Raw genomic sequence first — 14,081 nt, 5'->3', positions numbered from 1 at the left:
AAACAAATAAAGCACAGCAATGGAAACACACACACACACACACACACACACACACACACACACACACACACACACACACACACACACACACACACACACACACACACACACACACACACACACACACACACACACACACACACACACACACACACACACACACACACACACACACACACACACACACACACACACACACACACACACACACACACACACACACACACGATCAGTTTATATAGATTTGGACATACAGTGTACACTTTATGGTCATAGACCGGCATGGCTAGTAAAAGAGACTACTTTGTCAATTCGCAAATTAGTCCTCCCAGGATACCAGGACAAAAATGTAAAATTCTGCTGCTTGAATGTTAATATACTGCAATGTTCTGCAGACATAAAAAAATACAACCTTACCAGTTACCAGTAATTAAGAGGATAAAATTATTAAAATTATATGACATGTGAGGGAAGAACAAAGATTATAGAAAACTCCTATATCCCACTGTAACTAATGGCCACATATTATGATGTTAATTTATTTGTAATAATAATAACATGTTATTCTCTTATGCTATGCAATGGTGTGTCTTTCTGTTGATTAATATAGTGGAGAAGTCCTGACGTTACTCCTTCATGCCCTGGGTCATGATTAATATAGTGGAGAAGTCCTGACGTTACTCGTTCATGCCCTGGGTCATGATTAATATAGTGGAGAAGTCCTGACGTTACTCCTTCATGCCCTGGGTCATGATTAATATAGTGGAGAAGTCCTGACGTTACTCGTTCATGCCCTGGGTCATGATTAATATAGTGGAGAAGTCCTGACGTTACTCCTTCATGCCCTGGGTCATGGGACTGTTTCTCTATGGAGAATGATGATGACGTCATAATGGCTGGTTGGTTGACTGCGAAAAACGGCTATCTACAAGCTCACAACGCGACACGTTTTTAAGTGGTGCAACCACTTCATTAAGGAGCTATGTGTGTCTGTCCCTGGCTGGGTCCCTGGGTGGGTCCCTGGGTGGGTCCCTGGGTGGGTCCCTGGGTGGGTCCCTGGGTCCCTGGCTGGGTCCCTGGCTGGGTCTGTCTGAGCAAGAAAATAGTGTTTGATTTGTTTTCACAACCAACTGTCACTGTTGCGCAGCCTAACACACAGTACAGTACAGTACAGTACAGTACAGTACAGTACAGTACAGTACAGTACAGTACAGTACAGTACAGTACAGTACAGTACAGTACAGTACAGTACAGTACAGTACAGTACAGTGACCCCCTGGGGACCCCTACACGGTAACTGTCATTTCGGACACGGGGCGGCTCGCCGGAACCAAAAATAATGACTTGTCTTTTAGTTGTACTGGATCTCTTCTCCACTAGTCCCTTCCTAACATTTTAGTCTAGTTTGTATTTGTTGATGAAATTGTCACTATATTTAGTCTTAGTCATCACAGCTTCGTTTTTATGTAGTTTTGAAAGGCAGTCGACAAACATTTTTGGTTCTAGTTTTAGTCGATGAAATCAACACTGGCAAGACATATTGAACCCCTAACTGCTCTTGAGGATCAAGTTGGGGCCTTACATGGATACTTCCACCTAGGGTGTGTGAATGTGTGATTTAATGCACACCGTGACCGTAAAGGCTCTATATAAAAGCACAACCACAGCCACTGCCATAGATTATCATTCACTTAAAGATGCATACACTCATGCTGCCATAGCCATTCAGACAACGTGAAGGTAATGAAGTAAAGTACATTCAGCTACAGTATGTGGGAAGTGAAAACACATGCACACAAACACACGCACGCCTGTGTGTGCTGCAATGAGGGACACCTACACACAATCTTAACAACTTTACGTTCTACGGCTCTATATTCATCCTCAATCACCTTCATTCAGGAAGAAATTTCATCTTTTAACTGCCAGCTATATCTAAGCTTACGCACGCACGCACGCACGCACGCACAGATTTGTGTCAGTCTCCGTTGCCATGCCGACACGCCTGTCACTCCTCTGTGGGAGCCCAGCAACGAGAGAGCTCTCTGTTACTACGGTAACCTGCGGCTGGGAGCCCAGTGATTGGCTGTCGAGGCCGGCAGCAGCTAGGATGTGGACGGAATGATGAGAGAGAGAGAGAGAGAGAGAGAGAGAGAGAGAGAGAGAGAGAGAGAGAGAGAGAGAGAGAGAGAGAACATTAAAGGGGGAAAGAGACAGGGCGGGAGGGAGAGAGAGACAGGAGGAAAGAGAGAGAGGGGGCGGGGTCATGTGCATTGCTGATAGACTGGTGTAAGAGCTAAACCCACTGATGGGCAATAACACACATTGTCCATTTCAGGGGTAAGAAACCTTGTATCTCTATAGTTCTTACTTTCCAGTAAATCAGATGTTTTCAACCCATTCAAGGCCCCTTATTTATTCTGTATTTTGAGCCACATTGAGATTTAGCCTCTCAGACTCAAAACTTTGAATATTTTGTTATCGTTGGATAAGATTTTGTCCAAAATAACAATTATTTTACGTTCTCTAACAGTGTACACTTCTTGAAAATTGCAAAGACCTAATAAAAGGTCCATTTTGTTACCAACTCTCCATAAACTGAGGACCAACTGGAACCCACTCAAGGGCCACTGGTGGTCCACAGAGCCCTGGTCGTAGTACAATGTCACACAAGAGAGCCGATCGACAAGCTTGCATTGTTGTCGTCGTATTGTAATTGTAACCTTTACTTAACCAGGAGAGTCACACTGAGGCTCAAGACCTCATTTACTTTACAAGTGAGAGCTGACAAGACGAGGCCAAAGCAGTACAAAAACTAAAACGACAAAACTAGGACAAAAATGTGCAACAATTGCATAGCCCCGGAAAATAAAATAAAACTTCTAACCTCTAACAAATATACAACCGTATAAAAATAAATCCACCTCCAGCTTTAAAAATCAGGTTAAGAGATTAGGGGTGCGTCCGTATATTCGGTACACTAACTTGTCGTTCGGAAATCTAGTGCGCTGCGCCTCGGGTGTGCCGAGTGCACTCTATGACGTCACTGCCCAGCAGTGTGTATGTGGGTTTTATAACTATCTAACTATAAATGTGCCACGTCTCTGTGTGTGTGGGTGTGTGTACGGTTGTAATGCACGTAACTCGAGAACCGTTTCCCCCACCGACTTCAAATTTGACACACGTGTTCCACACCACCACAGGGAGTGCAGTGCCCGGCCTTGCGTCGGTGACATACACCGTTGTCCAGAAACACCACAAAAGGCTCTGGTCGGGGTCTGCCAGTGGACCTAATGAGGCCAAGTCCCCTCACCTGTGCAATTTCCAGCCAATTGATTGCCATGGCAACCCCACACCTGCCAATTGATTAATTAAACAGTCCAACTCTTCAGACACAGGCAGACAGGCAGATACAGAGATTCTCCATGTGGGACACAGACACAGTTAAACGGCCATAGCCGTCATCAAGTGCCAAATTTAGCCCAAGGAGAAAAACCCCTCGTTTGACGTCAGATGCTACTTAAAGCATAATGATAATTTGAAATATTTGCCTTGTATAGGTTGTCAGTGGTACCCCAGCTTTATGCCAATTATAAAACAATTGCCCAAGTTAGCATCCGGCAGTTTCTAAATGCTGGGGACCCATACTCAACATTTCTAACATAAAACTTTAGGGTACTCAAAATGTCCGGGTTCACATTCTGGCGGAAAGTGGACTAAAATACTAAACTGGATCCATTGGAAAACCGGCTCTTTTCCCTCCAATTCCTGGAAAGTAACAGTGTTGGAGATACAAGGTTTCTGCCTGTCCACAGCGATGTCACGACTGTGTGAATTAAGACACACACACACACACACACACACGTGCGAGCGCACAGCAGAGAGCTAATCTCTGAACAGTAGGAGAGCTGTGTGGGCTGACGCCACGCACAGTGAGCCTGGCAGCTACAAGTAGCCTGTCAGCTTAACATCACATGCTGGCGTGCGCGGCAAACACACACACACACACACACACACACACACACACACACACACACACACACACACACACACACACACAGCTTAGATAAGACGGTAAGGTTTGAAGGAATACAATGTTTTTTAATGGTACCCTGAGAACCTGAGCGTGTTGCTGTGCAAAAGGTTCATCGATCGCATAAATAAATTGAGATAAAAAATGTCTTTTCCAAGGAAGCCCTGCATGGGAAGTGTGCAGGATGCATGCTACATTGTGTGCACGAGTGTGTGCATATGTGTGTGTGTGTGTGTGTGTGTGTGTGTGTGTGTGTGTGTGTGTGTGTGCGTGCATGCGTGTGTGTGGGTACCTCGACTGTAAGTGTTCCAGTTGCACCTGCAGGTTCTCAGTCTGTTCCACCTGTTCATCCAGAGACCTCTGCAGCTTCCTGGTCTGGTTATGAGACTCATCCAGCTAAATACAAACACACACACACGCACACACGCGCACACACACACACACACACACACACACACACACACACACACACTCACACACACACACACACACACACACGCACACACTTAGATCCTATTTTATACTTTGGCTATTTCTACATTGTGGTATTGCTGTATACTTTCACTTAAACAATACTCTTCCACCACCGCTTTTTAGCAGTGGTGTCAATTATCTAATGTGATCCTGGGCTCTATACACCCTCCGCCAACCTGGGGAGAGCAACGGACTTGAACTCATGCTTCCTTAATGCATGAGTGTCCAAGTTGCTCCATTACATCTGACAGGGGGGAGTTGTTTGGACGTAGCGCGTGGAAGGAACACGTTATTCCAACCAGTTCCTTTTCCCTCCATCAGGCGCCCCGGCTGGCCAGGGGGAGGCAGGTTAGAGACCAGGATTAATGCATGTTTTTTGTGAGGGTACCTACCCCAGGGGACACAGGGAGAACATGCAAACTCCACACAGAAAGGCCCTTTCGCCAACCCCGCCTCGGGTATGGGCACTGATGACGCGGAGGAGGAAACACGCCTCCAGCACCCACAGTGTCCCGAGCGGGAATCGAACCCAGGACCTTCTAGCTGTGAGGCGACAGCACTACCAACTGTGCCACCGTGCCCCACGGTTAATGGTTAATTACTGGTTTACCATAGCCACATGCTCTGCCCTCAGCCAATGCTTCTTCACCTCCTCCACCCTCAGCCATACAGTAGCTTCTTACCTCATCCTCTGCCTGGCCCAGCTCCTTCTTCAGCTCCTCCACCCTCAGCCGTAGCTTCTTGACCTCCGCCTCGTGGCCGTCCACCCGCCGGTTGGCGTGCGCCAGCTCCGCCATCTTCTCCTGGTACTGCTTCTTCAGCTTGGTGTGCACGTGACGCATGTCTGCCAGCTCCTGAACGCACGCACGCACGCACACACACAAACACACTGTTATCTCAGATTGGCCAATTTCTCCAAAGGAAAGAAGTCAAACAAGACTTCTGAAACTAAAGCCCTCGGGTTCACACACAGTTATACACAGCAGCATTTCAGGATCAGGTCAGGAGAGTCTCGAGAGTCAAGTCAACCTCTAGTTTAGTCTGTCGAGAAAAGACTGCGCAGGGCGGGCGCTAATGACATCATCAATAATGGACCATTCTCACTTAGTGCACTCCAGCGCTCGTCTGCAGGCCTCTCTTTCCTAGCGGTCTCTCAGCTAACGGCTAACGGCTCCCTGGACGCTCAGACTTCCAGGAAAGCTTTATGCGAGGCCGCGGCGACAGACAGCGCAGCGATGCTGGGAGATTTACAGGCACAATAAGAGCGGACATGATGAACACCAAGAGGGCAGTGTTGCCATGTGTTGTGGGAAAAATAAGCAACCAGGTCTAGGAAAACAAGCCCAAAAGAAGCAACTACAGTAGGCCGTTTATCGACTATTTGAAAATAGCTGCATTGAAAAAAATTACAATTTATGAATATTTTCAAATCCAGGGCAAAGCTCGCTGGTCTAGGAGACGAGGATGGGATAGGAGTGTGTGGGTGGGGGGATGTGGCTGGGGGGGGGGGGGTGATTTGAGATGTCAGCAATGGCACTTTAATTCACCTTCTTGATCTTCTCTTTATTCCCACTAGAAATCTCATCTAGAGGAGCATGAGGGCATGTGAAGGAAAGCTCTTTTTTCTCCTTTGAGTGAAGGCTCGAATGAAACACGCACGCACGCGCACACACACACACACACACACACACACACACACACACACACACACACACAGATAATAGCTTTACCCTGTGGACAGTCCAAACAAAGACAACGATAGCGTAATGCAAAAAGACAATTAAGTGGGGGAGGGGCCGATGACGAGTAATGGCGGGATGATAATGAGACGGGGGGGGGGGATTAAGAACAAAGGAAACAGACTGAACCGACGACGTGTAAACATGCGTGTGAATCCTGAGAGTTCAGAGAGAGAGAGAGAGAGAGAGAGAGAGAGAGCCAGAGAGGTTAAGGGGAGGGAGGACAGGTATCAAATGTTGTCCATTATTTAAACCACATGCACATGCACGTAACTGCATTTCATCCAGCCTGGAGGGACCACTTTGACACTCGCATATGTTCTCTTCTCCCTGCCTACAGTTGCATGCAAATGCACGCACGCACACTCTTTTATTTCATTACTCCCCCTTCCCCCATCTGCCATATTGAATTTAGCATTAATTTAGACAGTAAAAGTCTCTCTCCCTCACACACGCACACACACACACACACACACACACACACACACGCCATACTCAAACCTGAATGGTCAGATTATATCAGCTCAATAAAGGGTGGATATTGAGGGAAGCAAAGAAGAGGACAGAGGAACAAGGAGGGAGGTGAACAGGACAAAGAAGAGGACAGAGGAACAAGGAGGGAGGTGAACAGGACTAAAGAAGAGGACAGAGGAACAAGGAGGGAGGTGAACAGGACTAAAGAAGAGGACAGAGGAACAAGGAGGGAGGTGAACAGGACTAAGAAGAGGACAGAGGAACAAGGAGGGAGGTGAACAGGACTAAGAAGAGGACAGAGGAACAAGGAGGGAGGTGAACAGGACTAAAGAAGAGGACAGAGGAACAAGGAGGGAGGTGAACAGGACTAAGAAGAGGACAGAGGAACAAGGAGGGAGGTGAACAGGACTAAAGAAGAGGACAGAGGAACAAGGAGGGAGGTGAACAGGACTAAGAAGAGGACAGAGGAACAAGGAGGGAGGTGAACAGGACTAAAGAAGAGGACAGAGGAACAAGGAGGGAGGTGAACAGGACTAAGAAAAGGACAGAGGAACAAGGAGGGAGGTGAACAGGACTAAAGAAGAGGACAGAGGAACAAGGAGGGAGGTGAACAGGACTAAGAAGAGGACAGAGGAACAAGGAGGGAGGTGAACAGGACTAAAGAAGAGGACAGAGGAACAAGGAGGGAGGTGAACAGGACTAAGAAGAGGACAGAGGAACAAGGAGGGAGGTGAACAGGACTAAGAAGAGGACAGAGGAACAAGGAGGGAGGTGAACAGGACTAAGAAGAGGACAGAGGAACAAGGAGGGAGATGAACAGGACTAAGAAGAGGACAGAGGAACAAGGAGGGAGTTGAACAGGACTAAGAAGAGGACAGAGGAACAAGGAGGGAGGTGAACAGGACTAAAGAAGAGGACAGAGGAACAAGGAGGGAGGTGAACAGGACTAAGAAGAGGACAGAGGAACAAGGAGGGAGGTGAACAGGACTAAGAAGAGGATAGAGGAACAAGGAGGGAGGTGAACAGGACTAAAGAAGAGGACAGAGGAACAAGGAGGGAGGTGAACAGGACTAAGAAGAGGACAGAGGAACAAGGAGGGAGGTGAACAGGACTAAGAAGAGGACAGAGGAACAAGGAGGGAGGTGAACAGGACTAAAGAAGAGGACAGAGGAACAAGGAGGGAGGGCTCCTTTCTTCCATGTACAGATCTCAGTGTATAAGCAGCTAACGTTTTAGTATGTTGCTCAGGGACAGTTCAACACGAAGCTGGAGATCGAAACTGGGGACCTTCCCCTAAATAACATTCTAAAGCCTAAACATTGGGAATGCATGGCCCTCGGTTACGCAATACCTGTTGTACCGTTATCACAGACGGACAGACAGACAGACAGACAGACAGACAGACAGAGACCTGACCTCAGCCCACACCTGCAATAATTGATGAATGAGGTGTGAAGCCTTCAGGTTGCCCCCGGTGACCCCCACCAGTAATCTCCTATTGGCTGGAACTACAGGCCATGGCCTTATTAAACCAGCTCTACCCTCATTACGTCTAATCTACAGACCAATCACAAAACACAGGAACCACATGCGCACACACACACACACACACACACACACACACACACACACAGGGGCGGCCCATGGGGGAGGCAGCCGCTTCGAGCCTAGGAGACAGGCTTAACAGCCGACCCTTCCGGCCCGGGTTCAACCGGAAGGAAAACAAAAAAGAAACAAAAAATGTAAATGGATTGGATTTGCCTCCCTGAGTAAACTTAAGGCTCCTTTTTTCCCTTTGTCCGTCAAAACAAGCTTTTTTTTAACGGACCACAAGTTTTACACAAAGTATTTTCAAGATGCCGGGTGGAATTAATTGCGTAAGTGCGTATGGAGTCCCCCCACATGCACGCACGCGCACTCTACAGATCTCGCTTGTAGCGCCACCCAGAGGCGCAACACTGACCGAACGCTAGGGGGGGATATAGAGCGGCGCCGCAAAGCGGCGCCGCCGAAAAATCCGTCCCCCCCGTCCCCCCCACCACCCTAGGGGAGGGGGGGATGGGGGGGTCTAACCACCAAAACGTGGGGTTATGGTTAGGGTCGGATTACAGAGAGGTTGTTCCAGTGACTCAATGCACATACAAAACTGCTTTGGCACAGTTATTATTATTATGAATTACCTGGCTGTGATTCCTCCTCCTCCCATGTGTCCCATGCACAGTACTGTATGTAACAACAAGAGCCGTTCTAGGGCTACAGCAACGCCTAAAACAGGTCAAAACTCACTGACCTCATGTAAGTTAGCCTATTCTATATAAAATGTACAACACCTGGGCAGTTTTCAGGAGAGGAGAGGGTTCGCATGTTTTAAATATGTAGTTGCACCTTACCTGGTGTTGACAGTTGTGCTTTCATTAGTGGCTAATATAATAATATAAATCCCAAAGTGGGGTCCGGCCGTCCGGGGACCCCCAGAGGTCCTTGAGCCGTGAGTTCCAGGGGGTACAGCTACATGATAGTTTGGAACCAAATGGACCCTTGTCGCCTTAATTGTGGCATGTCATGTGGACGCAGCGGGGTCCTTGAAATTAAACGGGTTGAGAATCACTGCTACTGTATAAATCTTCTCCTTCTCTTCTCTTCAAATGGGGGGAGGGGGGTCCGCGGGCTAATACGTGTCCATTTGGGGGTCCTTGACACGAAAAGGTTTGGGAACCACTGTACTAGAGTAGAGGATAAAGTATATTCATTCATCTCCTATCGATCTAGTCAATACACGTTACCAAAAGTTGTGCGTGACACCAAAAGTATTCATTAAATCATTACGCAATCACCACAGAGTGCAAAGCACATTGGGTCACTGATGGCGGTGTAACAACTTCCCGAAGGTAGATGGGCCAAACCATTTTGGGATTTAGACAGGGGTGGATCAAATATACCCTTCAAAATATATCGCGTTTATGAACGCAGGATTTCACAAGTATTACTCCTAATATAACTTTGGAGCCAGGGGGGATAAAGGGGGGGACCCCCAAGCCAGAGGGGGATCCCCAAACTCATTTGGGGGGGACCAATGTGACGCTGGCAGGGGATTCGTCCCCTCCGTCCCCTAGCCTATTGCGCCCCTGGCGCCACCTACTGTATAGGGCCCAACCGGCCCTGCACACACACACACACACACACCTGCAGTCAACTGTGGTGGCAAAAGTGTTAAACATTATTAAATTAGTATCAATATTGCAATATAGAAATACTCTGTTACAAGTAAAATTCAACATTTAATTGATTAAAAGTACAAAAGTCTTGGCTTCAAAATGTACATAACAGATTAACAGTCCTATTGTTTCTGCGTCTGTCCATTCCTATGCTAAGGATATTTAAAAAACAATTAAAAAGCCTTATTCAAGGGAAAGAAATTAGCAAGGATTGCGGACCACCCGGGGCATTGTTTTTTTTAACCGCGACCAGCAACGCGACTGGAATTGGCCGTAAATAAAGATTGTTTGGATTACAATCGGAATCTGGGATTAGAATACGAGATAAAAGGGTGTTAAGATTATTTTTTTAACTATAGAGACACAAGGTTTCTTCACTACAGCAATGCTATGCAACACTATGTTACATGCCTGTTGCATTCTTCTTGTATTGAAGCATATCTTGAATTAATTGGCGACAGTGCTGTGCAACACAGTGGGTGACACAGGGATGGTCAGGGCAGACATATTTAGATATGTCTGTCATCACGGCCATATGGTTATGTGTGTGACACTTATATTCAGACCTGCTGTAACCATAGTGTTCATACGTTTAACACCAGTAACACATTTACGTCATTTATTTACATACATTTACATATATTTATGCTATTCTTCAGCCCCTGTAGCAGATAGACGCATGAAAAAAAGAAAGCTTAAACTTTGGCTATTACTGAAAAATGCTTTAATTTGCCCTAATGTCCATCAATAACCAAAGAAAATGAAAACAAATCTATATAAATTCTGTCTTTTGCTTTTGTAATTTTTTTTATGAATGAACATTATTAATGGGTAAATGAAATACATGTTCTGTAAAACCGCAAAGGTTTAAGCTCTAAAATGTTTTATCTTATTTTATTTTTTCCCATGTTTCCATCTGCTAGAGAAGCTGAGAAATATTTTCTTTTAGTGAACATTGACAATTCTGTTAAGCTCTTCAGAAAACTCTCAGGATTTAGAAGCCATTTTTTTTATAGAATGGGCCTCAGGTCTAAACAGGCTCTAGCGGATTAGTGCCGTCCAGAATATAACGGTCCTTTGTGGTACCGTTTGCTCGAGATTATTGGATGTCACCTTGGAGATGTTTACTCGCTTTCAAAAGGAGGGCACTTTGGTACCATGAGAGAGAACAAGGCCTGAGGCACGGATGCCCAAAGCAGACTGTGGCAGTTGGGCAGATTTAACACGTTTCTTCTACAGAGGTATGTCTGAGAAATAAAGCAGTCTTTCTCCTTCAATGCGCAAAGGGACGTGAGAGTATTAAGGCCGTCTACACAGCGCATGATTTGAGAAAGGTTTGTAACCTCTCCGGCACATTCCAGTGACCTATACTGAGATAATGTGCATGGGACACATTCATGTGCATCCCATTCTTACAAAGTACATTAGCTACAGAACACCAATCAAACACAAAGTTCACCACATGTACAGTACACATGTACAGTACACATGTACAGTACAAAGTACAATATCTATACAGAACACCAATCAAACACAAAGTTCACCACATGTACAGTGCATTACAATTGAACCACAGAGCTTCCACTCAGTGAATTTATGCTGAAAATAACATTGAATAACCATGGTCACCACACGCACGCACACGCGCGCGCACACACGCACACACGCACACACGCACACCCTATCTGACTCTCTCATAATGTACACATCATTTCTGTTCGTAAAATCCGCAACCTCTCTGTCTCTATCGCCATGGTAACTGTGCTTAGAGTACTCCCATTAACTGTAACGTCTATAGGCATGCATGCACCCACACAAAGCACACACAAAAACGTGTCAAGTGGGCCGCCCTTCACCTAACCTCTACCCTCATTTCTCTGTGTTTTTCCCATTTTCCTTCTCACTATTCTCCAGTGGTGGAAAGTGACTAAGTATATTTATTTAAGAATAGGCCTACTGTACTTAAGTACAATTTTGTACTTTACTTGAGTATTTCCAATTTCCAGTACATTGTAGATTTTTATTTGCATTACTTCAACCCTTTTCCACTATTAAGAAGCTTATTGAAGGGTTTCTGGCCATGATGCCAGTCAGAGAGAGAGAGAGAGAGAGAGAGAGAGAGAGAGAGAGAGAGAGAGAGCGCAGTGGTGGAAAAGCCGAGCTACAAGATCGGCTATTTTCAAAAGATTTTTGCATAATGAGTACTTTTACTTTTGGTGTAGTACATTTTGATACCAATACTTTATCACTTTTACTCAAGTACATTTTGAATTCCCGACTTTTACTTGTAACCGAGTACTTCTATATCAGTCATATCTAGTATACTATCAGCATTGATACTATTACTCAAGAAAAAAAAGTGAGTACCTTTTCCACCACGCTTCTCTCTCTCTCTCCCCCTCTCCCTCTCCCTCTCTCTCTCTCCCCCCCCTCCCCCTTCCCGCTCTCCATCCTGAATGCCTTTTCAATAAGCCTCCTCTTTCATCTCCTCCTCAGTTCTCCTCCTCTCCTCTCTCTCCTCTCATCTCCTCCACAGTTCTCCTCCTCTCCTCTCTCTCCTCTCATCTCCTCCACAGTTCTCCTCCTCTCCTCTCTCTCCTCTCATCTCCTCCACAGTTCTCTTCCTCTCCTCTCTCTCCTCTCATCTCCTCCACAGTTCTCCTCCTCTCATCTCTCTCCGCTCTGAGGCTCTGGGGGAAGGAACTCATTCTGACGCCTTTTCTTTCCAAACACTGTCAAAAGTCATTATTCTCTCCTCTCTTCACTTGGCTCTAACTCCATCCCTCTTGCCCTCAAACAACCCCCTGTGTGTGTGTGTGTGCGTGCACGTGTGTGTGTGCGTGACTGACCGCGTGTGTGACTGAGACTAACAGTGGCATTAAATAAACCTGTCGGACTGGTGGTAATAGGGCCAGTTGCGGTGACAGAACAGACACGTGCGCGGGAGCGCGTGAACACACACACACACACACACACATGCATGCACGTGCATGGCTGTGCCTCCAACCTGCCCCCATGTCACTAACAGGCAGACTAGAGGCCATCATGATGATGGATATACGCAAGAGACACTCACATCTTACTCACTGCATGCACGCATGCACGTGTGCTCACACACACACACACACACACACACACACACACACACACACACACACACACACACACACACACACACACACACACAGAGAGAAGCCTTTACTCAGGCAGGCAAAACGTCATTTCACAGCAACTAACCCCAGATGTTACGACACGCACCAGGGGAGCTCATTGATGTGTGTGTGTGTGTGTGTGACTGTGTGTGTGTGTGTGTGTGTGTGTGTGTGTGTGTGTGTGTACAAAGGCCCATAAAGAGATATAACAGGAAATATTCAAAAACAGTCAAATAGTAGTAGTCAAAAACCTTACCCAAAACCAAATCAATTTCATCTGTAATCTCATTTGCACTTTGACGGAAGCCTGATTTATTTCAGCAGAGGACAAACGGCACACAAACTTTTTCAATAACCTTTTCTCCAGCAACAAATTGAGCAAAATATGTCAGATTGTTGGAGAGACTTTTCCTTAATGCTGTCTAGGCAGTGGAATGCTCCCTGTCACCCAAAGCATAATGGGTACGCTGATAAACACACAGAAATTAAATACAGTACATGCAGACTGGTGAAATGCACGCACATTAGAATGGTTGATGTCTGTGGCTCTGCCTTTGATATCATTCATCTATCAATAGATGAAAAGAGCACAGAGTGCATCCACTGCACTCACAAACTCTTTCTGTCTTATTTCCATCCTCCCTCCAGTGTGTGTGTGTGTGTGTGTGTGTGTGTGTGTGTGTGTGTGTGTGTGTGTGTGTGTGTGTGTTTGTGTCACAGTGTGACAGTGAACATCAATCTGAATGGTACTGGTGGCGCCCAAAGCCCTGGCTGGCGATGATTCCACTATAAATCAACCTGTGTATGTGTGTGTCTGTGTGTCTCTCTCTCTCTGTGTGTGTGTGTGTGTCTGTCTCTGTGTGTGTGTTCAGTGTCTTAATCATATGGCCTGTTTCTTATGCTCTTCCCCGATCAATAGCATAGTATCAACACTACACAGAAAAACACATCAATTTCTCTCTCTGTCTCTCTCTCACACACACACACACACACA

At 46.2% G+C, this 14,081-nt stretch overlaps 1 protein-coding gene across 1 annotated transcript in view; it reads right to left on the bottom strand.

The window, feature by feature from the left end:
• ccdc102a (coiled-coil domain containing 102A) overlaps positions 1-14,081 on the bottom strand; it is an 80,378-nt gene that overhangs the window by 8,328 nt on the left and 57,969 nt on the right. Inside the window, exons 8-9 of the mRNA XM_080764182.1 lie at positions 5,191-5,361; positions 4,326-4,429 (exon numbers count right to left, since the gene is read on the bottom strand). Of these exons, the coding sequence (XP_080620308.1) occupies positions 4,326-4,429; positions 5,191-5,361 (275 nt within the window). The remainder of the gene's footprint in view (positions 1-4,325; positions 4,430-5,190; positions 5,362-14,081) is intronic.

Source organism: Protomyctophum bolini, assembly GCF_963924005.1.
Source record: "Protomyctophum bolini genome assembly, chromosome: 1".
NCBI lineage: Eukaryota > Metazoa > Chordata > Actinopteri > Myctophiformes > Myctophidae > Protomyctophum > Protomyctophum bolini.
This window is presented reverse-complemented; position numbering and strand designations above follow the sequence as displayed.